At 47.8% G+C, this 27,495-nt stretch overlaps 1 protein-coding gene across 1 annotated transcript in view; it reads right to left on the reverse strand.

The window, feature by feature from the left end:
- Positions 1–27,495, reverse strand: part of LOC146863225 (uncharacterized) — a 283,553-nt gene that overhangs the window by 173,837 nt on the left and 82,221 nt on the right. The window contains exon 3 of the mRNA XM_085642657.1: positions 7,184–7,240. Coding sequence (XP_085498783.1) covers positions 7,184–7,240 — 57 coding nt within the window. The remainder of the gene's footprint in view (positions 1–7,183; positions 7,241–27,495) is intronic.

The raw sequence follows: 27,495 nt of genomic DNA on the forward strand, positions 1-27,495 counted from the left end.
CTACCCACACTCCAGGATGAGTGTGCTGGAGCGTGGCTTATGCAGGTCTGTGACAGGGTCAGGTCATGGGGAAGACGAGGGAGTAGTACAAAAGGACTTGAGACCACCGTTCACTCGTAATTGCGGTTAGCGTCAAATATTGTTTTGGCTTTGTTATGTCTGATTTGTTGGGGGGCGTGGCCGGCAGCCAAGCATGGCGACCGCATCGTAATAGAGCTCTGGACTGGTGCCGCCGAGATCCTGCAGAAAACCCGCCAGCTGTCGCAGGGCAGCCTACAGTAAGACCGGGAAAGGTCGCGGCTGTGGGCGAGAGGACCCGGTGTGATCAACATCGCGGAACGAGCCGGGAGCGGCGGCAGACGGGACTTCGAAGGCCAAGCGGAGGTGGTGGCAGCCGCAGCCGGAGAGCTGCATCGTGGTCACGTCGGTCTGCGCACAACAGGCCGCTGCGCTGCGGGGTGACCAGCGCGCGGCCGCGCAGCCAGAAGCAGCGAAAACGAGTAGCGAGCCCGGAGGGAATGGAGGCGGCGGCCGCCGGAACAAGCGCACTGCACAGCACATGCCAGTCGGGGCCAGCAATAAATTGAGACCAGGGATGAGAGCGGCCTACCGCATCACCGGGCTGAGGTGTGACGCAGTGGTGCCCTGCTGGGAAGTGGAGAAGCGGGACGCTGAGAAGGCTGGGTGAGTCAGTACAGCGCTGACCTGCTGAAAGTGGACTGTGGGAGCAGCAGAGCAGCTTTAAAGTGCTGGGTGGCAAGCTGTAATGGCGGCGCAGAAGGCGATAGACAGCTGGGTGAGATCGCGAGGAGCCTGAGGCGGAGTGGCGGAAAGCACACAGGAGTGCCTGGAGAGAACCCTGTCCGTTAAAAACAAGCACTATAACCACGGTGAAGTAAGCAGACTGCGAAAGGGCGATGCAGCATAAATTGGTAGAGATTGCAAGACGCGAGGCCCACCGCATGTTCTGAGTGTTTAATCCCTTCCCAGTGACCTCGGTATATGCAGAGTGCAGCTGTTGAGCAGGTGCTTTGGGTGGGCTGCTGAAGAGAAGACGGCGTCAACCATCGCCAGTGACCGAATTAGGGCACAGTTTGGAGGAGGGGGCACCGCACCCAGGCGGCAGAGGGGAAAACAGTAACAGACAAGTCGGATAAGGTGCCCTGGGGGCGAGCGCCACAGGGCGGAGAGCGGTCATCCAGGTCACTTGCCGCTATATCGGCCTGCGGGATGGGGTGCAAGGGAGTGCGACAGCATGAACAGGGCGGACAAGACTGCGTCTTGGAAACGGCGGATCCCATGGTAGGCAAGTCCGGACCCGAGTGCGCGACATTGTCAGCGACATCCGGCCCAGTGGATAAACTGGATCTCATTCTGCAGGAGGTGCGCGACTCCAGGAAGGCACTAGAGCTGCAGATTGGGTCACTGTCGGCTGGCCTCGGGTTGCTCCGAGCGGACCACACGAAGTTGGCGGATAAGGTAAAGGCGAACGCAGCGGCGCTGGAAGATGTCGTCCTACTGCAGACACAGAGCGACACCAAAGTTACACGGCTGCAGGAACAAGTAACTGCCCTGTTGGATCGTGTGGAGGACACGGAAGGCAGAGCCCGAAGGAACAACATACGAGTTATTGGTCTGCCCGAAAAAAGTGAAGGAAGCGATGCGTCACTATATATGGAACAATGGTTCCGGGACCATGTCACCAACAAAGGGCTGTCTACGCAATATTGCATAGAGCGTGCGCACAGGATACCCATGGGACGCCCAAAACCAGGTGCTCCACCTCGATCGCTAATAGTAAAATTGTTGAATTTCCGAGACAGGGACCTCTTGCTGCAGAAAGCCCGCAAATTAACCCCGATAACTTTTGAAAACACAAAGATCTCACTTTATCCGGACTACACGCTGCTGGTGCAGAGACAGCGCTCATCCTTCTTGGCAGTCAAGAAACAACTCAGAGAGCAGGGCCTGAAGTATGCACTGCTCTTCCCGGCACGGCTAAAGATAATACATGAACAATAATCCTACTTTTTTGAAAGCCCAGGCGATGTTGAAGACTGGTTGGAAGTGATGGAACTGAAGAGTACTGCACCGACTGGCTCACAGACGTCGGCAAAGAGTGGGAGCAGCAGGGTGAGCTCATCTGGGAAAAGGCGGCGAAGAACGGATAGAGCACCTGCAAGGCAATACATCACGAAGCAACAGATGGAACAGACCAAGGCTGGGGTGCTGGAGGCGGCGGCCGCACTTACGAACAGTCTGGAGGCGACGACTCGGCCCTCCTCGGAGGAAGAGGCCATGCACAAATCGGACTCTGAGAGCAGTGTAGCGCTGTTCCCCTCTGCGACCCTGCAAGTCATCAAAGACTTACATGGCTGATGATATCCGCAAGTATATTTTGTTTAGTTATTTGTGAATGCGGAGCAAATCTCTGTCGCGTGCCCGCGAAGCTGGCGGGTTGACTCACCCTATCCTCTATTTAGGCGGCACAGGCTCCGTAGTAAGCTTTATAATACTACTGCGAGAGAGTACACCACATGTGGAGCGCTAGCAATGTCCCCCAAATGGCAAAGGCGCTATAAATGATCAATGAGGTTTCTTTTTTGTTTCAGTTCAGTTTTATGGTCCGGTATAGTTGGATGACCAGACAGAGTATTGGGTTGTTGGGGGGAGGGGACGGTCTCACGGTACTGGGAACATTGAGTTGGCTACTGCATCCAGAAGATGCTGTGTTCCTCCAGCAGACACACACATATAGAAACAATGTCGCAAGGTAAATACACCATAATAACATGGAACTTTCGGGGCATGGGGACAGTACAGAAAAGACATAGGATACATGCACAGCTTCAACGCCGCAAAGCACAGATAGTGTATCTCAAAGAATCTCACATGACGGACGGCGAAGCGGTAAAGTTGCGCAAAAAATGGAGAGGACAAACCTTCTCCACCTCCTACTCCAGTTACGCCACAGGTGCCACAATATGGGTGAAGCATGGAGGACCATTCCAGGCAACGGAGCAAAGAGTGGATAAGCTAGGGAGGTACATATTTGTGAAAGGCATGTTAGACGGTCAGCCTGTTGTGCTCGGCACAGTATATACTCCGAATACGGAACAAGACAAATATTGGGAAGTGGTGAGTGGGGCGCTGGTGGGTTGGGAACTGCACCCCTAGATATTGGGAGGGGACTGCAATGCGGTGATGGACGTAACACTGGATAGATCACACCCACCGCTCCATGGGGCGGGAGTGTTTAGGCAAGCCGAAGCTCTGGGCAGGTGGGCAAACGGTTGGGAACTGTGCGATGTATGGAGAATGAGACACCCCACGCACAAAGAATACTCCTACTACTCCGCAGTACACGACCTGCACACAAGGATTGACAGGATGTACTGCTCCACCAGAATAGCAATGCAGACGCTCAACGCCACTTACTTACCAAAAACTTTCTCAGATCATAATTCACTAGAGGTAACCATGGCATGAGGGTGGGTACCCACGCCAGTCCCCACATGGAGACTATGGCCGCAGATGCTGGAGGACCAAGTGCTCCGCAGCAACCTTTCTGGGACCATAGAACACTACTTTGCACTCAATAGCAACACGGCGTCAAGCAAATTGATAGAATGGGATGCGTTTAAATCCGAGATAAAGGAGAAAGCAATCAGTACGCCAGTGGGGGTCAGGCAGGAAATACATAAGAAACTAAAAGAGATAGAGGACGACATGTGCACACTAGAGCAGGATGCAGTGACATGAGTCGAAAGCAAGGGCCCACTGCAGGAAGCAAGGATAAAACACGCAGAAACACTAGAGACACTACGGGTCATTGACTACCAGGCATACACGAGGAGAGCCCATGCGGAGGCAGATAGATCTGGAGCACTGCTTTCCAAGCTGATACGGGATGCTCCCACTACAACGGTTATACACGAGATAGAGACACTAGATGGAGGAAAGGTATATACGCAAGCAGACATTAATACAGCCTTCCGCCATTATTATGCCACATTGCATAGCGACACAGACCAAGACCTACAGACCCGAACGGCAGACTTCCTTTCTGCGCTGACGTACCCAAGGCTCACAGAGGAGGCACAGAAGGGCCTTGCCGGACCCATCACAGAAGCTGAGATACGAGCAGCCATAAAGACCCTCCCGCGAAATAAAACTCCTGGAATGGACGGGATCCCAATAGAATTTTACAGCACATATGCGTATTTAATGGTCCCTCAATTGGAAAGGCTGTACAAAACTGTATGGAAGGAGGGGCCCTTGCCGTCCACAACAGCGCAAGCATTGGTTATATCACTTCCGAAGGCGGGAAGGGACCTTGCGGATGTGGCAAACTACCGACCGCTGTCCCTACTAAACTCGGACTATAAAATACTAAGCAAGGTGCTGGCTACTAGATTACTGCCCTCCTTGCCTAAGCTCATACACATAGATCAAACTGGGTTCTTGCCCTCACGTAGCACGTCCTTGAACATTCTAAAACTGCACCATTTGATGTCGGAAGCCCCAAGCCACTACCCACATGCGGGCTGCCTCTCGCTGAACCTAAAACAAGCTTTCGACTCCAGAAACTGGGAATACATGTTTCAAGCTCTGGGGAAATGTGGGATACCAGAGGATTATATTGCGTGGCTGCGATTGCTATATAAAAACCCTGTGGCCAGAGCTCGCACGGGAAACCACATCTCTAGCGAATACACGATACATAAAGGGACTAGGCAGGGTTGCCCTCTGTCACCTCTAATATTTATACTGGCTCTGGAGCCACTGGCTATAGCGCCGAGGAAAGAATTCCTGCCACGTGGCATATCACTGGGGCACATGCAACACCTTTTTTCGGCATACGCAGATGACATTCTCTTATACTTGAATGACCTACGAATGCCTATAACCACAGTACATGACACGTTCAGTCATTTTGCCAAGGTATCAGGATTAGCCATTAATATAAGTAAGTCACACGCCTTCTTCTTCGCAGAGCACGCAGAGATTGAGAATGTGGATTTTGGAGACATGCGCGTAGAAGTAGCCACGGACACCTTTAAATACTTAGGTATACAAATATATAGGACACATGCGAAAATGCTAGATGGGAGCCTACACAAAGCAATCCGCGCCCTGCGATTCAGCATAGGGTTCTGGACAACACTGCCATTGTCGGTGATGGGAAGAGTGGCCCTCGCAAAAATGGTGGTGCTACCGAGACTTTTATACTATTTCACTAACCTACCATTAATGGTCCCACACACCACGTTCAAAGTATTCTATTGAACACGATGCTCATCGAACTAATTTGGGGAAACGGCATACGCCGCATCAGCCTTAAAAAGCTACAAGTGGGTACACGAAGGGGGGGATTGGGAGTCCCAGACTTGAGAGCTTATTACTATGCCTGTCAACTGCAGTGGCTGTCTTACTGGATGGCGGGCCGTAACTTGCAGGAAATAGGGTACACAGACATAGATAATGGTAGATTACATGCATTGCTGCTGCCAGGAGGTGAACCCCTAAGGAGCCCCCCCCCCGGTATTAGACACGGCACTTCGCTGCTGGAAGGCGGCGCTGCAGTATACACAACCGTCCGGGGCATACGCAGGGAATATTCCCTTACTGGGGATCCCCCTGTTGAGTGGTAAGCTAACAAAACGCAAATTGTCACCGTGGCTGAGCGCGGGAATCACCACGACATCGGATTTGTTCGGAGATGGGACACTATTAGATCATGATACATTTGTTAATGAAACTGGGGCCCCGGATCAGTTGTATCTCATACATGCCGCACTGACACAATATGTTAGAAAGCACTGGTCCCCGAACAGGCAGGAACCCCCCACGAATGAATTGGTTAAAATGGCTATACACCGGTATCAGCACGCATACCGTGGCCCCTTTGGACACCCTGAAGGTGGCGTGGGAAGGAGACACCAACAGGCCCCTCACAGATAAGGAATGGCAAGGGTATTAGAGCACCCGAGGAAGGTATCGCGAAACACGAAATTTAAGTTTATACAGACTATGGTACTGCACAGGGCCTATCTTACCCCGCATAGGTTGGACAGAATGTTCCCCCAGACACAACACCAATGTCCGAGGTGTTCGTTAGAAGGAGCTGACCTAATACACATGTTGTGGATTTGTCCAAAAATATGAAGATACTGGGACACTTTCAGGCAGAGAATAGGGGAAGCGACAGAGCGGGAGATGAAGAACACGGTGGAGGAGTGCATACTAGGATTGCATACACAAGTGCACAAACACAAAGTACAATACCGACTTATGGACCTTGCACTTATATTAGCCATATGTAACATTACAATGAGAGGGAAATCACGGAGACCTCCGGATGTGCTGACATGGCACTCGGAACTCATAAGATGGGGCACTGCAGAGAGCACAACACTTCACAGGGAGGAGCTTAAAGGGTTGTGGAAAGTACCAATAGCATTAGAATGGGATGCTTTAATGGAAGCTCTAAAGTCCATAGCGGCAGCTGAAACCCAGCCATAGGTAGCAGAATCTAGTATATACAAAAATAACCAAGCCCTAAAGCCAGAGTATATGCAGGAGGTAGCGAGGCACATGCACATGATCAGCATAGGCTGAAGTTCACAGTCGCAAGACCGGAAGAAGCGGTACGAGTGAGATCGGGGAGGGATGGAAGTGGGGAGTTCGGGGTAGTTAGTACCAATATTGTAATAATATGTTTGTAATAAATGTCAACATTCTATTAGTTCACTGTCAGGCAATGCACCATATGTAATACGATGTTGGATATACCTGGGTTGTGGCGGAGAGCTGCAAAGGACTAATGTATACTAGACTGGATGTATAAAATGTTACAAGCTATGCACATTGTAAGAATGCAAAAGTAAATAAGAAATGCAATAAAATATGTCTTAAAAAAAAGAAAAATGTCTGATTTGTTGGGTGCCATTTTTATGTCCAATCTCTCATTGCCCAGGGACTATAACCAATGTTACACCCAAGCAAGCGGTACTCTCTAAATGCCTTAAACTCTCCCCCCCTTAACTTAATGCTAAAGTGGGCTTCCTGAATATATCCCTCTTCCAGAAATAATTTCACAAATCATGCACTTTCAAAACAATGCACAGTAGTGTACGGTGAAGGTAATGGTTTTGGCCCATTTAAAATATTAAAAACGTACCTGCTTTTGCCTCAATTCTCTCCTGAGGGACCGGCAGGGATGTTCCAAAGCATGGACCTACAATGAAGAGGGAGATAGAATGTTATTTTGTGGACTTTATATGTGGCAGAGACGTTCTAGTAATAAAGAAAAAGACAGCATTAGTCTGTGCCCTATTAATTTTGCCCATAGGGTCTAGCTGGACTGCGGCCCTAGCCTATTTTACCCTGATCCAATTATTAGTTGGAAGTAGGTCGGTGGTAAGAGAGAGGGGGCTGCTCATGAACGGCTTCAGTTTGTCACTCAAGGAACAGTGTAGTGTCAGTCAGTCATATATACTTTTATTCGATAAATTAATATCAAAAAAAGACACAATTACATTGATTAACAGAAATATACAATTGAAGGGTTAAAACAGATAGAACACCATAAATTATTTTACATATCAATTTCATAAGGCATAAAAGCAGGGACATATGACACACTCCCCTCATATCCATACTTGGGTATTCAATAAAAATTCCATGTAATTAATAATGAATAACAAATACTATACTTAAAATTAATTAAAAGGTCATAACCATTTAGTAATGGATAAAACCACAGCCTCATCCCAGGTCAAAATACAGCATTCCCTGGCCTACTTTTTTCTTCATATTGCTGATTCGAACGGCTGCCACTAAGAAATTAGCGACATGAAAAATAGTCCGGACACTACTCAATAATTGTAAATGTATAAGTGCCGGTCTTACCTGAGCAAACCCTACTTCCTTTAGCACCGGTAATAGATACCTTTTCCTAATGTCTGAGTAATACAAAGCATGACAAAGTGCAAAGTGTCTTGTGATGACAGATTGTCACACTTGCAGGGCTCAGCATTGTCCGGTACTCCCCATTTGGGGTAATCTCCCAAAGAATAATGAATTAAATTGAATCGAAATCTAATTAACAAAAAACGATGGAAGGGGCGTGTAACTAGCTTCAGGTAGAATTCCAGACCTGGTAGACTCACTAACCCAAAGTGTAGTCTAACTAGAGGTTTTTTCAACTCTAATTCCTCCCTTTCAGCTAATTGAAGGTTTACCATGGCAGTTTTTATCAAATCTATGTCTGCTTTCTTAATGGTTTCTGGGGCCAAAAAAAGCTCTGGCCGGCCAAGTTTTTTTAAAGTGGATTCAATGTATGCTAACCACGGGATTTTACTGGCCATATATAGAGCTAGGCAGTCTTTCAAGATCATATGGTTCAAAGTTATCTCCTCGTTAAGCCAAGTCTTGAGCCAACATAATATGGGGGCCATTTTCACTTTATCTGATACATAATCCAGCCCCATCTCCACATGTATCGAGAAAGTAGGGGTTGACTGTGGCACAGATAATAAGGTTCTTAGAAATGTATTTTCCACCACTTGGATTTGATGGTCTTGTGAGGTATACCCCCAGATCTCAGAACCATAAATAGCTATTGCAAGGCACTTTGCCTTGTAGACCTTTAAAATAGCTTCCATGGGTCTGGCTCGAAGACGTTTTGAAAAGCCATAAGGGCCGATGTGGATCTAGCAAATACATTTCTTTTAAGTTTCATTTGCGGTCCCCAGGACCCTTTTTCATCAAATAAGAGTACTAAGTATGTAAAAACAGGGACCCTACTAACCTCATCTTTCCCACAAAAAAAGTCATCATTTTTTTCTTTCTACTTTGTTCCCCTACTATCATTACATGAGATTTTTTTGCATTTATTTTTCGATCAAGTGACTCCATAAATATGTCAAACTTCATTAACAATTTATTTAGACCGACTCCAGTGCGGGCTAATAAAACCGCATCGTCAGCATAAAGGAGAACTGGTATAGTTGTATCTCCTACTCTCGGAACATCTGGCGATGCTCCCTTCAGGGCAGGTTCTAATGCATTAATATATAGTGTAAAAAGTAGGGGTGCCAAAATGCACCCCTGCCTGACCCCTCTTTCTGATTTAAAATACCTTGTACATCTCCTGTCTTGGGTGACTTGTATAGAAGCAATCAAGCCACAGTGGAGGTCAGCACGGAATTTAACTAATGCACTATCAATGCCCATATTAAGTAAAATTTGCCACAGCTTCGACCTATTTACTAGGTCAAAAGCTGTTGAGAGGTCCATGAATCCCAGGTAGAGGGAACCCTTTTTGGCTACAGTATACTTACTAATAAGGAGCTGTAAATTAAGACATTGACTTAATGTGCTCCTTTTGGCTCTGAAGCCATATTGAACATTAGTTAGGATACCACCTCCCTCAAAATGATCTGTCAACCTAGCTAAAATAACTCTGCCTAATATCTTCACAGCAGAATCTATCAGAGAGATAGACCTATAACAGGATGGGTCATCTCTTTGCCCTTTTTTAAAGACCGGAATGATAATGGATTTTGACCAAGAGATGGGAGTTATGTTTGAGGCTGATGCGTTAAAAACGTTAGTCAGTACCCTTACCCAAAATCTAGGGTGACTTTTATAGAGGTCCGCTGGGACCCCACCCGGACCTGGCGCCTTGTTTATCCTAGTCTCCGTTATTGCTTTAAATACTTCACTCTCCTGGAAGACCACTACTGACGCTAATTCTAAATTAGAGATATCTTCTTGTGGGCTCTCAACCCCTTGACTTCCATACATTTTCTCAAAGTGGGCAATCCATTGGTCATCTTGGATATTACAGTCAAGTCGGGAATTATGTTCACCAGGAAAAAAAAGGCTCATTGATAGTTTGACAAAAGTTTGTCCCATGCCTCATCCTTGATCTGAATTTTCCTTATCCTGATGACCTGTTTATAAGACTTCCTTAACTCCCTAATTTGCTCCCTGTTTCTAGGGCAATGTTTTAATGCTTTAAGGAGTGCCGAATGTGCCCTAGTGCAAGCATTTTCAAACCATCTTTTTCCACTAATGGTGGTTGTGGAATGCATTTGCTTCGTCAACTTGCTACTAATATGTTTACAAATAATATCAAAAGCCTCTACAATCAGTTTATTTGGTGCAACAATATCCAAGCAGATACTGACTTCCTTCTCTGTATTAGACATAACCTCCCCCAAAAAAATTTCAGGAATTACTTTCGTCCATTTTAATCTCCTGCCTCGGTCCGTTGGTATCACCTCTCGTCTTGTGCCCATATTCTTGTATACTGTAAAACTTAATTGGGCCCCTGGGCCATTTCTAAAATTACAGGGTTATGATCACTAAAAACAGAAGACCCCACCTTATATGAAACAACACTGCCTAGGACTGGCGCAGTCATAAAAATATAGTCTATGACTGTGCCTGTATCCGTGCCTTTATAGGTAGCTACCCTAGGACCTCCCACAGTACATCCCGATTCATAAAGATTTATGGTGGCCAAAAGTGTCTCAAGGGCCTCCCCTTGCATAGCAAGGATTGCGAGCAGCCCGGTGGCAGTGGGCTTGCTCGTGGGAGCTGAGGGCTGCGACTGAGCTTCTAAGTGCTTTTAGCGCGTTGTCACGCCGATTGAAAGCGGCGACACGCACTCGTTTCTAAATTGCTTGATTCTGTTGAATAACCTGTACTGAAATTCAACAGGTACCTTTTAACTCTCACCCTGCTTTTTCAGGGGCCCAGCGAGGCTGGCTGGCAGCTGATTCCACCTCAGGCGCCTAGCGGTAGTGGCCGCCATCTTGGATCGGGCTGGTTCGCCCGACCCCACCCACGCCACTCCCCCCACGCTGCTCCTCTATTTAGGAGTGCTTCACAGTCTCCCCAGCGATTGCGAGCAGCCCGGTGGCAGTGGGCTTGCTCGTGGGAGCTGAGGGCTGCGACTGAGCTTCTAAGTGCTTTTAGCGCGTTGTCACGCCGATTGAAAGCGGCGACACGCACTCGTTTCTAAATTGCTTGATTCTGTTGAATAACCTGTACTGAAATTCAACAGGTACCTTTTAACTCTCACCCTGCTTTTTCAGGGGCCCAGCGAGGCTGGCTGGCAGCTGATTCCACCTCAGGCGCCTAGCGGTAGTGGCCGCCATCTTGGATCGGGCTGGTTCGCCCGACCCCACCCACGCCACTCCCCCCACGCTGCTCCTCTATCTAAACGTCCCCCATGTGTCAGCGCAGCGGACGAGCGCAGCGGGCGCGCCGTAGGCTCGCCGGAGTCAAGCCAGAGTCCTGCCCGTCTGCGCCCGTCCGCGGCAGGCCGGGGCAGGGGGCTCTCCCTTATGCCCTCCCGCTGTCATACACTTCCTCTGAGCTTCTTTCTCACTGGATCCCTGGCACCATTAGTCCGACTGTGTCTAACTCACTACAACATTTAAATCTCCTTACGAGCCCCCCCGCTGCCCCCCCCGCCATTATTCAAAGTTGTCTTCCTCGGCCTCGGGCCGCTGCGCCTACTCATCCCATCTTGCCTGTTCCCCACACACCGTCCTATAATACCACTGCCACGCTCCTCAATACCAGATCTGTCGTTAGCCATCAGCATGAGCTACACGATTTTCTTGACAGCCACAACCCGGACCTCTTGTTCTTAACAGAGACCTGGCTTAAGGCAGACTCCCTCCCCAACGTCCTAGCCGCACTCCCCCCCTCTTACTCCATCATTCGTGCGGATCGCCCGGAGGGCAGGAGAGGCGGTGGAGTAGCCCTGATAACACATAATGACTCCCACTTTCAAGTACTCCCCTCTTCTCCTATCCCTGAGGTAGACTGCCTAATAATTCGTGCTAGCTCTTACTCTACCCCCCTTACTGCTGTTCTCATCTATCGACCCCCTCACACAACTTCCAATTTTGTTTCCTGCCTTCAAGACATCCTCGCCACACTGGTTATTAACAACTCCTCAGTGCTGGTGTTGGGTGACTTCAATTTTTGGCCCAACGATCCCGCCGAAACTCCCCTTTCCAAAGAATTCACCAGCCTCATGACCAGTCTTAACTTTTGTCCCCTCGTTCACAGCCCCACCCATGTTCATGGCCACTCGCTCGACCAGGTTTGGACCCTAAATATCCCCACCACCTCTCCTGTCATCTCCCCCTGTTCTTGGTCGGACCATTTTTCAATCTCCTTCTCCCTCGCGTTAGCCCCAGTGCCTAAACCTCTTCTCCCAAAGAACACCTGGGCTAGAAAATGGGGTAGGGCAGACATGCCATCTTTTTGCTCATCCCTGGCCAATTCCTGCCCTGACCTCTCGGGCCTCGCCGCCCCGGACCAGCTGACTACCATCGATGGCTGGCTGACCCGGGCAGGCGACGATTTTGCTCCCCTGAGACGGATCACTGTGAAGCGTGCCCATGCTGCCAATCGCTGGTTTACCCCCGATCTCAAGGAGAAGAAATTAGCCGCACGCAGAGCAGAGCGCGCATGGAGAAGAGAATATAGTCCCGCCAAAAAAACCATCTACCTCTCTGTGCTCAAAGTATACAAACAAAGCATACTTGATGCCAAGACCCTGTTTTACTCAAACAGGATACTAGCAGCTGAATCTCAATCTAAAGAGATTTTTGCCACAGTACATGAGCTTGCCTCATCTAATAGAGCCACGGCCTCGATCCCCCCTTCTCAACCGCTTTGCGACTCCCTCAACGACTTCTTCGTTGATAAGGTCGCAACGATCAAGGCTAATATCTCCCCCCCTTCCCTCACCTTCACTAATCCCTCCCCCCCTGCCATCACTTCCAAACTCACTTCCTTCCCCCCTCTGACCACAGCTACACTTTCTTCCCTGCTCCAAAAGGTAAAGTCAGGTTCCCCCCTAGACTTTGCCCCTGCTCGTATCTTGCGAGAAGTCTTCCTACACTGCCCTACCCCTCCCCTTACACTTTTAAATGACTCACTCAAATCTGGAGTGGTCCCCACTGCCCATAAATTTGCGGCAGTCATTCCCATTCTAAAAAAATCCGGTGCCGACCCTTCATCCCCTTCCAATTACCGTCCCATTTCCCTATTACCCTACCTGGCCAAGGTCTTGGAGACCCATGTAACCAGCACTCTGAGCACCTATGTGGAGGCCAACCACTGCCTCTCCCCCCGGCAGGCGGGCTTTCGCCCCCTCCACTCGACGGAGAAGGTAGTGATCTCAGTGATGGACAGCCTACGCGAGGGCATTGATACCAACGTCCCCCAGGCCCTCATTCTCTTAGACCTATCCGCCGCATTTGACACGCTGGACCACTCCATCCTCCTCACCCGTGTCAAGGCGGCGGGTATAGAGGGCCTGGCCCTCACCTGGCTTAAGTCCTTCCTGAGTGACAGGGCTCAGGCAGTCCATCTTGCTGGTTTCACCGCTACCTCTCGTAAGGTTGCATGTGTAGTTCCCCAAGGCTCTTCCCTCTCCCCTCTTTTGTTTAATTTATACATTTACCCCCTCATTTTTATGTTACAGCAGCTCGAGGTCACGGTGTTCAATTACGCCGATGACCTCCAGCTAATTTTTGACCTTTCCCACTCCTCTTCCTCTGCTTCAAATGTCCAATCCGTCATGCTGTTCATCCAGGATTGGATGAACTGCAACCACCTCAAACTCAACCCGGACAAGACGGAATTAGTCTTGACCAGAGGTGGTTGCAGTCCCTGGTCCCCCTCTCACTGGCCCTCCTCACTTGGTGTTCCCCCGCTCCCAGTTCCTAAGGTCAAGACCCTTGGTATCCTCCTGGATCCCTCACTTTCTGTTCACTCTCAGGTCAATTCAGCTGTTTCCTCCTGCTTCTTTTCCCTTCGAATCATCAGGAAGATTTCTCGTTTTTTTTCTTTACCCGCCCTAAAAATTATAGTGATGGCCATGGTGCTTTCGCGCCTCGATTATGGGAACATCATTTACAATGGCGCTCCAGCCTACGCCATTCGCCGTTTGCAGCTAGTGCAGAATCAGGCTGCCCGCCTGATTCACGGCCTGCCTAAATACCATAGAGCTACTCCCCTATTGCAGGCCTTGCACTGGCTGCCGGTGAAAGAGCGTGCTCTGTTCAAGCTTGGCTGCACCACTTTCCAGGCTAAAACAGGCACTGCCCCGGAATTTATCTGTTCTGCCATCACCCCCTACATACCTGGACGAGAGCTTAGGTCTACTCATCAGGCTTTGTTAACCATCCCCCGCTTTAGCAAGAAAAAGACTGGCGGTACTAAATTCGCAGTGCTTGCTCCTGCATTTTGGAATTCCCTCCCCCCGGAACTCCGTATGTCATCTTCCTACATTGAGTTCCGGAAGGGTCTTAAAACTTTTCTTTTTCCCCGAGCCTACAATGCTTAAATTCCCCTCTGCTCCTGCCTGCTTCTCACAATCTAACAGCGCCAAGAAACCGCATGGTAAAAGTGCGCTATAGAAATGTTTTTAAATTCAAATTCAAATTCAAATAGTGTGTTCAAAGTGTACAAGAGCAGAATATGGGGGTCCATCTGAATTATCAAGAACACATTCTTGTCCACATGGGTGGATGTTAAAGTCACCCATAACAATAACCTCAGACCACGGGTTTTTTACTTTGTATGATATTAAAAAGTCCTCTAGACATATTAAAAATTGATTTAAACACTCACTGTTGTGAGAATTATAAAAATTAACCAATAATAACTTCCCAAAATGTGGCCGAGATAGCTCCACTGCCAAACAATTGTGGCAGCTCGCATCAATCTGTTTTAATGAGCCATTCAAATTCAGGGAAAAAAACATTGCTAAACCTCCCTTTGCTCTACAGTACTGGGCCTGTTTAGCAGAAATAAAAAAATGTGTATACCCATCTATATAGAAATTATGGTTTGTGTCCCATGTTTCCTGAAATGCCATTATGTCATAGGACTTTATCTCTCCCAAACAGGACCTATCCCTACGCTTACTTCTCAGCCCGGCAATGTTCCAACTCAAGATTTTACAGGTTGATGTTTGGGGATCGGTATTAACCACTGGGCTTTCTCTAACAGTTACCCTTTGTACTTCAACTACCTCTGCCTCATTGGGGGCTGTATTGACCACCCACTGACCATAATTATCCCCTTGTAGTCAGTCACATTCTTCCAGGCCAGATAGCACGTCAAATCTGTTACACAACAATATATTCCCCCCAGTACTCCACTCCTTTTGCCCTCTAAAATGCTTTTTATCCCCCCTTCCTGGAATCGCAGCTGCATAGAAATAAGACAGGGGAAGAGGGTGAATAGATGAAACCGGATCGTTTTGGCACCAATCACAAATGTAATCCACCGCCCTCCAATCCCTGAAGTTAACAACTATACAATCCCCCCCCACTGACTTTGGTTTGTTTCCCACCCAGCCCACTCTTCTGGTGTGGAGAATTTCATCAGAGACATGTATTGGTAATGGACGATTCTTATTGAGCCAATGGATACACTTGTTCTTTAACTCCTGATGTGATTCCCTCTTGCCCTGCCATAGTGAAGGAGCCCCCACCAGAACCACTACATAGGGTGCAGACTCTGGGGGAAGCTGGATGTTTGGTAAAGGAGCTTCACTATAGGCCTTTATGCTTTTATGCGATGCTTCCTTTTGTGTTACAGGCTTACCAGACTCTCTTTGCAGCAGCATTCCCCTATCACCGGAATGCTCTACCCTTAATAGGTTATTCGAGACTGGTTCAGGGGGATTTCCCCGGGGTTCTAGCAAATTACCACTTGCAGACATTTTACTGGGAGCTATAGGACCCTTGGGGACTGAGGGGGGTATCTCTGCTCTAAGGGTTGTAATTGACCCCTCTCCCCCTCCCCCTGCATAGTTGCTGACTAGCCCAGTAGCATCCTTCCCTTCCCTACCCCGGGATGTGGCAAGCAATAGTTCAAGGCATACTAATCTAGAGTCAATTGAGTCCAAACGTTCACTTAATGGGGCCCAAGACTTCTTAATCAAATGTTCCCTTTTTGTCCAAAAGGATGGACCCAACTCGATTGTGCTATTCTGTTCATCACGAAGATGGTTATTTACATATGGTCATGGTTATAGGCAGTTCGGGCTGGACTGTTCCCGTGAGGCACAGGGTCAGACTGATTTGCCTATGGCCATGTCTGAACTGGGGTGGCAGAGTGGGCTAAAGAACGGTGATGGATCAAACCCAGATCTGTTGACTGGGTGTGAGTGTTTGATTGGTTCTGATGCTCCGTCCATCACCAACCCCTTTTGTATCGTTTCAACAGGTATGGGCCAGGTCTCTGGAACCTCAATGCTTGGACTTATTTTTTCATTTTATTACAGAGTTTTATATAGCGCGAACTTGACCTGAATCGGGTATCAGAGCTTTAGTCATAATATTCGGCTTTACTTTCATAGTTATTGACAGTCTGCACCAGGACCAGGGGCCAAGAACCCTGGACTTCTCCTCAAACTAGGATATTTTACTCATCAGATCAGCTGCAAGGCCTCCAAGCAAGCACTGATAATGCATGTCTACATTCAATTGACCTCAGCACCACTGCTTTACTGGAGTGCAAGGCTTGAACTTTTGATTTAAATAATGTTCTCCCTCCTAATAGTTTCATTTCAAATGAAGCAAATAGGCAGCCAATTTTTTCCCTTAAATGTAGATCACTCGACCCAGCCCCATTGTATGTTCTGAAGCAAAGGATGAAGGAAATTCTCCCCATACTACAAGAACTGCTTAATCTTTTATTAAGGGGTGGAATTGTACCCCCTCACCCCTGGAAAGATACAGTGGTAAAACCTCTATTAAAAAAAAAAAAAATTAGATCCACTGCTATTGGAAAACTACAGACCAATCTCCCTGTTACCAGGTGTTCGGAAGTTGCTGGAAAAGCATGTGAATCAGCACCTAACATCATTTCTTGAAGTTAACGAGATAATTTATCCCCCAAAAAAAGGTTTCAGATCCCAACATAGAGACAGCCCTACTTGTAAAAGTAGAAGAATTTAAAATTCTTCTGGATCAAGGGGGCTCTGCAGCAGCCATACTACTTGATCTAAGCACATCATTTGATATTGTATCCCACTCAACTCTCATACAGAGACTGGGAAGCTTGGGAGTGAGGAATTTTGCTCTGGACTGGCTCACATCATTTTTAGAAGATAGGAGCTTTAAAGTATGTGACACCTCTTCCTACTCGGAGGTATCCTCCTTGAAATGTGGCGTCCCTCAAGGTTCTTTGTTAAGCGCTACCTAATTTAATCTTTATGTACTCCACTTGGTGGAGATAGTCTAATACTTCAGTCCCTCAATAGTCACTTATGCAGATGACACGCAAATAGTTCTGTCCCTAAACCCAAGGAACCATTCAAAAGGGTTTGCACTTGGATCTTGCCTAAAGGAAGTGGCTAAGTGGCTGGCCCATTGCTCCCTTAAGCTTAACAGTGATAAGACCGAAGTTATGGTGGTTGGCAACTACTTTAACTAGTATGTTGGCCATTGTCTTTAGGAAGCCCCCCACCCCTAATACTTCCATAAATAATCTAGGCATATGGCTTGATAACACACTTATCCTTGAACTGTTACGGCGTGCTTAGGATGCTTAGGAAAATATTATCTCTCCTACTGTTTCCCCCTAGAAGGCTAACTGTTCAGGCACTTGTCTCTTCCCACCTTGATTATGGCAATTCCCTCTATCTAGGTTTAACACAAGATGTCATCAAAAGACTGCAAGTAGTGCAAAACAGTGCCACCCATCTTCTTTTAAAAATTCCTAGGCATCAATAATTGTTGCAGCTCATTGGCTACCAATCAAGCCGAGAATATAATTTAAGTCCCTCTGTATTACTGATAGGGCCTATTACAAAAAAAGTCACCCCAACTGTTACAGTTTTTACCATGGCCCTATGCTCCCACCAGGACTTTAAGTACACAGTGGTTGTCAATTCCCAAATTTCACAAAGCAAGGGATAGAGGGTGCTCTATCTCCTATATGACCCCAGGCTATGTAACCAGATAGGATTTGCAAAGTAGGAATAAGGTTTCACTGAGAAGTTGAAACCTGCTTGGTTATTTATAGCACTGGAAGGCCCTCTGGGGTGGCCATGCACTCTATAAAATGCATAGAATAGAATGGGTTATTGTTAGAAATTGGGTTTCTGGTTGGTGGACGTTTACACCCTATCCAGGCAGGAGCCACAATCTTAGGCAGTGTAAGTCAGATACACACCATAAATAAATTTGTGCTCACCCGCTGATAGTTTGGCACAGAGCAATCAGGCTTATCTCAAGAGACAGTGTGTAAGGTATTTGTGTAAAACTTCAAACAGTAACACAGTGAAAACACCACACAAAATGATACTGCACCTGGTTAGAAAAATAGAGTTTAATTTAATGTACCAAAATGACAAGAATCCAATAAATAGACCTTGAGATATGACTTTTTAAAGAAAATAAACAGACTTGCAGAGCACAAAGCACCAACCGGGGCTATGGACCATGCTAGACCACATCCAATCCAAAAAGTTAGACTGACCGCAATCAAGCACAGGTAGTATACAGAGGCCACTGAGTTGGTGGTGTCTGAGGTCCAGTACTGGAAGTGCACAGTTTTCCTGCCCATCCTCCCCTGGCTCAAGACTCACTACAGGGGCATGCAAGCTGTTTCCCCTTTGTGTGGGGACAAGACGCAGCCTATCCAGGTGTAAGTAAAAAACACACAAATGATGGACGGAATGCACAACAAATCAAACATTCTTCCCTAGTCACTGATCTGGGTTTAATCCATCGTTTTTTGCTCACCACCCTACCCCAGTTTGGACTCAGCCATTTACAAATCAATCTTGACCCTGCTCCCCATGGGAATAGTCCAGCCCAAACTGCCACGCCAGGTCCTCCCTGAACAGAAAACAAGCATCTTGGGAAACGTTTTGGGGTATCACTCCTCATCAGCCAGTCTAGCTTGACTTTAGTGGCACAGTGAGCCCGAAACCATGTCTGGGAATACACGGCGCACTTAGGGTATAAGTGTCAGCTCCTCCCACCCATCTTGCACAGGATGGCCCATCAGCCACACCTACGCTCCCTTTGTGTGTGGCTGTGTGTAGGGAATGTACAAAGATTAGCTGTCACCAACCTCAGATGTGTATTCCGACACAGGCAGGAGGAATCAATTGGTCAAAGTAAGAACCTGACAACTTTCTAAAAGTGGCATTTTCAGAATTACAACTTAAAATTCGACTTCACCATAAATTGTAATTTTAAATTGTGATTCGAGAGACAACAAACTTGGGGGTCCCATCTCTTCCCAATTGGAAATTACACTTATAAAATGTATTAAGGCAATCCCAATGATATCCTATGGAAGATATAGCCCTTGCAGAAGTAAAAACACATTTTAAAGTTTTTAATTATTAGGACATGTGAAACTTAAAATTATATGTCCAACTTTTTAAATACACTGCATCTTATCCTTGGGCTGTATAGGCCTACTTTAGGGGTGACTTATATGTATTTAAAAAGAACGTTTGGGCCAGGAAAAGGGTTATTTTACCAGGTCGACATGGCAGTTTAAAATTGCCCACACAGGCTCTGCAGTGGCAGGCCTGAGATGTTTAAAGGGCTGCTTAAGTGGGTGGCAAAATCAGTGTTGCAGACCCACTGGTAGCATTTAATTTACAGGCCCTGTGCACATGCAGTTCACTTTACTAGGGGCTTATAATTATATTAAATATGCCAATTGTGGATAAGCCAATGTTCCTACATTTTAAGCAGAGAACACATGCACTTTTGCACTGATTAGCAGTGGTAAAGTGCCCAGAGTACTAAAGCCAACAAAACCATATTCAGTAAAAATGTGGAGGGAAAAGGCAAAAAGTCTAGGGGTGACCCTGCAGAAAAGACCATTTCCAAGAGTTACCCTTTATGAATCCTGGAGGTTTTCGGATTGAAGCCCTTGTTTTATAATGTGTTTCTTAAGAAACATATCTAATTAAGAAATGTTTATAAGTTGAATATGGCAACCTGATACAGAAGAACCCATCTCATCCTGGCACTTGCAAATCAATTTCAATAGTTAATTTTCATTAGAAATGCCTTTTATTTTCCATTTGTTTCAGTAGTAGGCACGTTTCAGTAAATTCAGATCCACTAGAAATGTATAGAAAATGAGGACAGATTTTTTAGTCCACAGAATATAAATGTAATTTGGTTAACACTGTGCAAAGGAGGAGTAAATTAAATGTGCTCACGTTTGATTTATAATGTGTCCCTACGCTGAAAATCGTAGGTGAGCTTAGACACACCAGGCAGTAGTAATCTGCTTCATCTTCCGTTTAAACATTACTGATATCTTTATTAAAGTCATTTTCAGATCTAATGGCAGGGAACCGGTTTGAGGCCCCAGATGGCCCATTTGCTTTACATGAGATACAAATTGGAGCTCTGCCAGGTTTCTGTTGGAACTACTGTACTCAAGAAAACAGTATCTGAACTGAAGGTAGACTACAGGGAGACGTTCTAATCTGAAAAGGCCATCAAGTATTTTGAAATGTGGGTCAATCAATAAATCAATCAATCGGGATTTTCGAAGAGTGGCAAATCACCCATGAGGATCTCAAGGCACAGGAGTTGCTTACTGCTTTGTGGTGATCAGTCGCAATGAGAAAAAAAAGGAGAAAGCAGTAAACACAAGTGAAAAGCAAGGAGAAGGCACTGAAAAAGCAAGGGAAAAAAGTAAAAGAAGGCAGTGAGAAACAAAGGAAAAGCAAGGAGAAGACACACAAAATGAGGGGGAGTGGGAAGAATACAGTGTAAAAGAGGTAAATGGAAGAGAAGGCACATTAAAACAGGAGAAAAGCAAGGAGAAATGAGTGAATACAAGGGAAAAGCAAAGAGAAGGCTCTCAAAACAAGCATTGGCAATGCCAATCGGTCTCGCCATTGGGATCTTATATGTATTTAGCAGTGCCGCACATTAGCATGGGTGCTGAATCACTTTCCCACTAGAAGTCAGGGTAAGTGCGTATCAATAAAGAAGGTGCTTTTTGAGGCAGCAGAAGCTCTCCGCAGACATTAGCTAAAATGCCGAGTGTCGCGCTCCCCCTCCGCTAATGTGCTGCATAGCTAAATACATATAAGATCCCAATAGCGAGACCGATTGGCATTGCCAATGCTTGTTAACATATGCATGCTGTTTTATAAACCTGTGAAGTAATTATCTGCGGTTCCAAGAAGAGGGACGTGAAGCCAGGCAGCTCCTTTAAAGTAATTTGTTGCTTTCTGAACGTGAAGCACACGATTTCAAGAAGACCTCTGAAGTACTTGGGTGCAGCTTTAACACCAAGCCAAGCAGCAAATTTGTAATTATATGTTTGTTTCCACTACGGAAGCATATAATCAAAAAGAGACCTCTGAACTGTTTGACTGCAGCTCCACCAAAACGGACGCTAACACAGCCACCAACTTTGCAAAAATAAAAAATAAAAGCGTGTTTTTGTGTGCTGCAAATTATAATTACAAGTACTGCATCTTAGGGGATTTGTGTGCGTGTACTTTAATACATGTGTAAACATCTTACAGGGAACGAAAGGATGTCAGCCTCAGTGAAATAGCACAAATACCCACCAGCAGTGAGGAAAGTAGTGGGGCAGCAGGTGCACAAGACTCTCTTCCAGGCCTGGTATCCCCCGGAGCGAGCAGCCCCTGTACCCTGCTGGTTGGAGGGCCGTGATTACCACAAGAGCATCCGGGCAGCTTTTGACAACTGCAGGACAGGCTGCCTGTGTCTGCAAAAGCCCTGGAGCTGAGATGTGATACCGCCTGCCCTCTCCGGCTCTGGCCAGCAGCATTGTGAGTTGGCGAGTCCCCCTAGATGTGACCGCACACTGGGGCAAACTTTTGTTCTGCGACTACCTGCAGCTTAAAAGGGGCATGTCACGCATGTTTTGTGGAAAGTGCTCTTACTGTAAAACAAGCGCCGTGTGGGTGGGAAGCAGCAAGGTGGGAGGGAACCAAGCTGTGTGTTTTCTACGAGGCAGCACCGAAGTGGATGCCTGCTTGTGCCCCAGGGGGACTGCCGAGTGCGTGCTCCAGCGGCGTCTATAATTGCTTGTTTTTAAATGCGTTTTGCCGGAAAAAAACGAGGCAGGAAACAATTAAAATAAAATAAGCGGGCACCATGCTAAAATGTTACATGCGGTGTCCAATTATGTGCATGTTGGCCAGTGAAGCAGGCACCATTGTGATAAAACAAAACAAGCAACAATGGGGCAAATGAGTGGAAAGACGCACCAGTCAGCTAGGTGTTGGGGAGAGACGGGCGACAAAGAGGAAAGGAGAGTGAGCCATGCTGAACAGAGAAGGGTGGGAGGGAGCCAAGCTGTGTACTTTCTACGAGGCAGCACCGAACGAAGGCGAGCCCAAGGCAAGCCCGTCTGCGCCCGTCCGTGGCCGGACGGGGCTAGGGGCACGACTCCATGCCAATTTCATCTCGTACTCCTCTCAGGAGCTTACTACCCTCCATGGCCATTGGCCACTTTCGGACTCTGTCCGTAGGCACATAACATCACTAGGGCTTGTACCTTCTTCCACTCCTACTCTGCCGCTCTCCCCGCCCGCCTCTTCTCCACAATGCCCTCTCCCACCCGACCCTCTTCCTTCTACTCCGTCACTATCCATTCTCTTACTTAACACCAGGTCAGCGGTCAAGCACCATCATGAGCTCTTTGTCTTGCTCGATTCCGAGAAGCCTGACTTACTGCTCTTGACCGAAACCTGGTTTTGCGATTCTTCCCTTCCCGTTCTCTTGGCTACCCTCCCCTCCTCCTACGTGGCCCTACGCGCTGACCGTCCGGCAGTTAGGGTTGGTGGTGGTGTGGCGATAATTGCTCGGTCGGAACTGAACTTTCAAACCATCTCCTCTCCCCCCATTCCTCCCACTGAATTCCTTATAGTTCGCTCTCTCGCCTTCTCCCCCCCCATCACCTGTCTTCTAATGTACCGTCCTCCCCAGTCTTCGCCTCAGTTCTTGCCGGCTTTCCAAGACCTGCTGGCCAACATGGTGGTCAACTATGCATCGGTATTGGTTCTAGGGGATTTCAATTACTGGCCCTCGGACCCTTCTGAGTGCTCAGCTTCGAAAGAATTCACTGAGTCTCTCACATCCTTAAATTTTATGTCACACATCTCTGTCCCCACTCACTTTCATGGTCACATACTCGACCAGGTCTGGTCCCTCAATCTTCCAGTCTCCCCAGTGACGGTTTCCCCCTGTCCTTGGTCCGACCATGCCCTTATTTCCTTTTCCATCTCTCCCAATCCGGTACCCAAAGTCCTCCACGCCAAAAATACCTGGGCGCGGAATTGGAACAGCGTTGACTTTCCCACTCTGACGTCCCACCTTCTGAATTCTATCCCGTCCCTCTCTGGTTTGCCGTCCTACTCTCAAGCTAAGTCCATTAACACCTGGTTGGCTAGAGGTTGTGACTCAGTGGCTCCCCTGCGTCGCATCTCCGTTCGGCGACCTAAGGAGTCTAATAGGTGGTTTAATGACCACCTAAAAGAACTAAAACTGTCCGTTCGACAGGCAGAAAGACACTGGAGGAAAAATTATTGTCCCTCACTTAAAACCCTCTATCTGACATCACTCGCCGACTACAAGACCGCAATTCTTGCCGCTAAAACCGTTTACTTCTCTACCAAAATAATGTGTGCTGAAAACAAACCTATGGAGATCTTCGGCATAGTGCAGGACCTGGCCTACTCTGATAGGGCTTCACCTCAAATTCCCCCATCCCAGCCTCTATGCAACCAACTAAACACCTACTTCCTTGACAAGATCGCCACCATCAAGGCCAACATCCCCCCCCTCGTCTGCCTTTGTTGATCCTTCCCCCCCTACTATTCAAAACCTTCTCACCTCTATCCCTCCCCTCACCGAAGAGGTATTTCTGGAGATCCTCCCCAAAGTAAAATCAGGTTCTCCGGCAGACGTCTGTCCGGCGCGAACCCTCCAACAAATCTACTCCTCTTGTCCTGAACTTCCCATTGCCTTCCTTAACAACTCCCTAGCACAGGGAGTAGTGACCCCTACGCTCAAATCAGCCACCATAGTGCCCATTCTAAAGAAGTCCGGCGCTGACCCCTCCACCTCAGCCAACTACCGCCCCATTTCCCTGCTGCCCTACCTGGGCAAGGTGCTGGAGCGCTATGTCACCGCGGTATTCAGCACCCACGTAGAGGCCAATGGGGGACTGGCTTCCCGCCAGGCTGGCTTCCGACCTAGGCACTCGACTGAATCAGTCGTGGTATCAGTACTGGACAACCTCAGGAAGGGCATGGATCATAACAAACACCAGGCGCTGGTACTCCTCGATCTCTCCGCCGCATTTGACACGGTAGACCATACCATCTTACTGTCCCGTGTCAAGGCGGCCGGAATTGAGGGATCAGCCCTGGTGTGGCTTTCCTCCTTCCTGAGGGACCGCACCCAGGCGGTCCGGCTAGGAGATTTCACAACCACCCCACTCCCCGTCACCTGTGGTGTCCCCCAGGGTTCTTCTTTGTCCCCCCTACTATTTAATCTTTATATCTTTCCCCTCATCTTCGCTCTCCAGCAGCTGGAGGTCACCGTGTATAATTACGCAGATGACCTCCAGCTCATATTTGATCTATCCTCCTCTCCTCTTTCTGTCTCCAGCTTCCACCACACCATTACATTCATCAGGGACTGGATGAATCACAACCATCTCAAGTTATACCCGGACAAAACCGAGTTGGTTCTTACCGGAGGTTCTTCCAGTCCCTGGAACTCTCTCTTCTGGCCCCCTACTCTTGGTCCCGCCCCCACTCCTTCTATCACGGTCAAAACACTGGGGGTTAAAATGAATAACCAGCTCACCCTTCACTCTCAAATCAGCTCGGTGGTTTCCTCCTGCTTCCTCACCCTCCGAACTATCCGCACTGTTGCTCGTTTCTTCTCCCCCCAGGCACTCAAAATGATTATGGCCGCTCTAGTGATATCACGACTGGATTATGCCAATGCTCTCTACAATGGCATACCAGCATACAGTCTAAGGAGGCTACAATTGGTCCAAAACCAAGCTGCCCGGCTGGTTTTTGGCCTCCCACGCTATCATCACTCCACACCACTCCTCAGGGAGCTCCATTGGCTCCCCGTTAAGGAACGCTCTCTGTTCAAAACCGCCTGCATGGTTTTCCAGGCTCGTCAAGGCACCGCCCCCGCCTTCATTTCCTCATTAATAAATGAATACGTTCCCTCCAGAGCACTCCGTTCCTCCACCAAATCCCTCCTTCAAATTCCACGTTTCAGGCGTAAAAAGTGGGGTGGGTCCAATTTTTCCACCCTGGCCCCTACGTTCTGGAACTCCCTCCCGGACCATCTATGCGCGGCCACCCATTATGTATCCTTCCGCAAGGAACTAAAAACGTTTCTTTTTACACAGGCATTCCCTGTGTAATCCTCCCTTCCCGGCTCTACCACCGGTTCTCACCTTTGCCTCTGTAGCCAATACCCTCCACTAGCGCCAAGAAACCGTTCGGTGCACGTTGCGCTTTATAAATGTTTTAAATTAGAATTAGAATTACGTAACAGAGTCCACTTTTACTTTTACCATCCAATAAATTATTTTCTCCTTCCAATTCGCAATTCCTGAAGTGCAACAATCTTCTCACTTATACGCAGGACTTACTTCTATTCCTTCCTCGTTTAAAATTTACTCCTTTTACTTGCTGTTGCTCCTCATTTAAATATTCTCAAAGTATTTCATTACCTCCTTCAAATATATCATATTCAATCACTTCTTCATCGTGGGTTCATCCGTGCGTCGTCGGACCACCTCGTCGCCAAATTGTAAGGATGACTGCTCAAGTAAGACTCATAAGTTATTTATTCACATACGGACAACGCACTTAACCAGGAGGCACAGTGCATAAAGAATAACTGACGATCTAACAAACCGTCTAAACTGTCAACATCAGAACGTCCAGCTGTCAACATTCCAGCTGGTGGCTGCCGCGCGCAGGAGGGGAGGGGCGCGCGGGGAGAAGCAATAAGCTAAGGGGGAAGAGAAGGTTACCTACACAACACAACAGCGGGCACCATGCTAAAATGTTACGTGCGGTGTCCAATTATGTGCATGGTGGCCGGTGAAGCAGGCGCCATTGTCATAAAACAAAACAAGCAACAATGGGGCAAATGAGTGGAAAGACTCACCAGTCAGCTAGGTGTTGGGGAGAGACGGGCGACAAAGCGGAAAAGAGAGTGAGCCATGCTGAAGAGAGAAGGATGGGAGGGAGCCAAGCTGTGTACTTTCTACGAGGCAGCACCGAAGTGGATGCCTGCTTGTGCCCCTGGGGGACTGCTGAGTGCGTGCTCCAGCGGCGTCTATAATTGCTTGTTTTTAAATGCGTTTTGCCGAAAAAAAACGAGGCAGGAAACAATTAAAATAAAATAAGCGGGCACCATGCTAAAATGTTACATGCGGTGTCCAATTATGTGCATGGTGGCAGGTGAAGCAGGGGCCATTGTGATAAAACAAAACAAGCAACAATGGGGCAAATGAGTGGAAAGACGCACCAGTCAGCTAGGTGTTGGGGAGAGACGGGCGACAAAGAGGAAAAGAGAGTGAGCCATGCTGAACAGAGAAGGGTGGGAGGGAGCCAAGCTGTGTACTTTCTACGAGGCAGCACCGAAGTGGATGCCTGCTTGTGCCCCAGGGGGACTGCTGAGTGCGTGCTCCAGCGGCGTCTATAATTGCTTGTTTTTAAATGCGTTTTGCCGGAAAAAAACGAGGCAGGAAACAATTAAAATAAAATAAGCGGGCACCATGCTAAAATGTTACGTGCGGTGTCCAATTATGTGCATGGTGGCCGGTGAAGCAGGCGCCATTGTGATAAAACAAAACAAGCAACAATGGGGCAAATGAGTGGAAAGACTCACCAGTCAGCTAGGTGTTGGGGAGAGACGGGCGACAAAGAGGAAAAGAGAGTCAGCCATGCTGAAGAGAGAAGGATGGGAGGGAGCCAAGCTGTGTACTTTCTACGAGGCAGCACCGAAGTGGATGCCTGCTTGTGCCCCTGGGGGACTGCTGAGTGCGTGCTCCAGCGGCGTCTATAATTGCTTGTTTTTAAATGCGTTTTGCCGAAAAAAAACGAGGCAGGAAACAATTAAAATAAAATAAGCGGGCACCATGCTAAAATGTTACGTGCGGTGTCCAATTATGTGCATGGTGGCCGGTGAAGCAGGCGCTCGGCGTCTATAATTGCTTGTTTTTAAATGCGTTTTACCGGTGTTCTAGATGTGCTCCCCCGTGGGTTTAAAAGTGCAGAATGCGCTTGCGTAGCCTGATGGGCATGCGCACACACGCGGGGAAGGGCTTTCAGACGGTGAGCTGGAAACGAAACACCGGCCAGGAAGAGAGCACTCATCGCATGCAGCTGTTGTGATTAGTCCGTGCACCAGAAGAAAGTGC

Source organism: Triturus cristatus, chromosome 2_2 (genome assembly GCF_964204655.1).
Source record: "Triturus cristatus chromosome 2_2, aTriCri1.1, whole genome shotgun sequence".
In the NCBI taxonomy this organism is placed as follows: domain Eukaryota; kingdom Metazoa; phylum Chordata; class Amphibia; order Caudata; family Salamandridae; genus Triturus; species Triturus cristatus.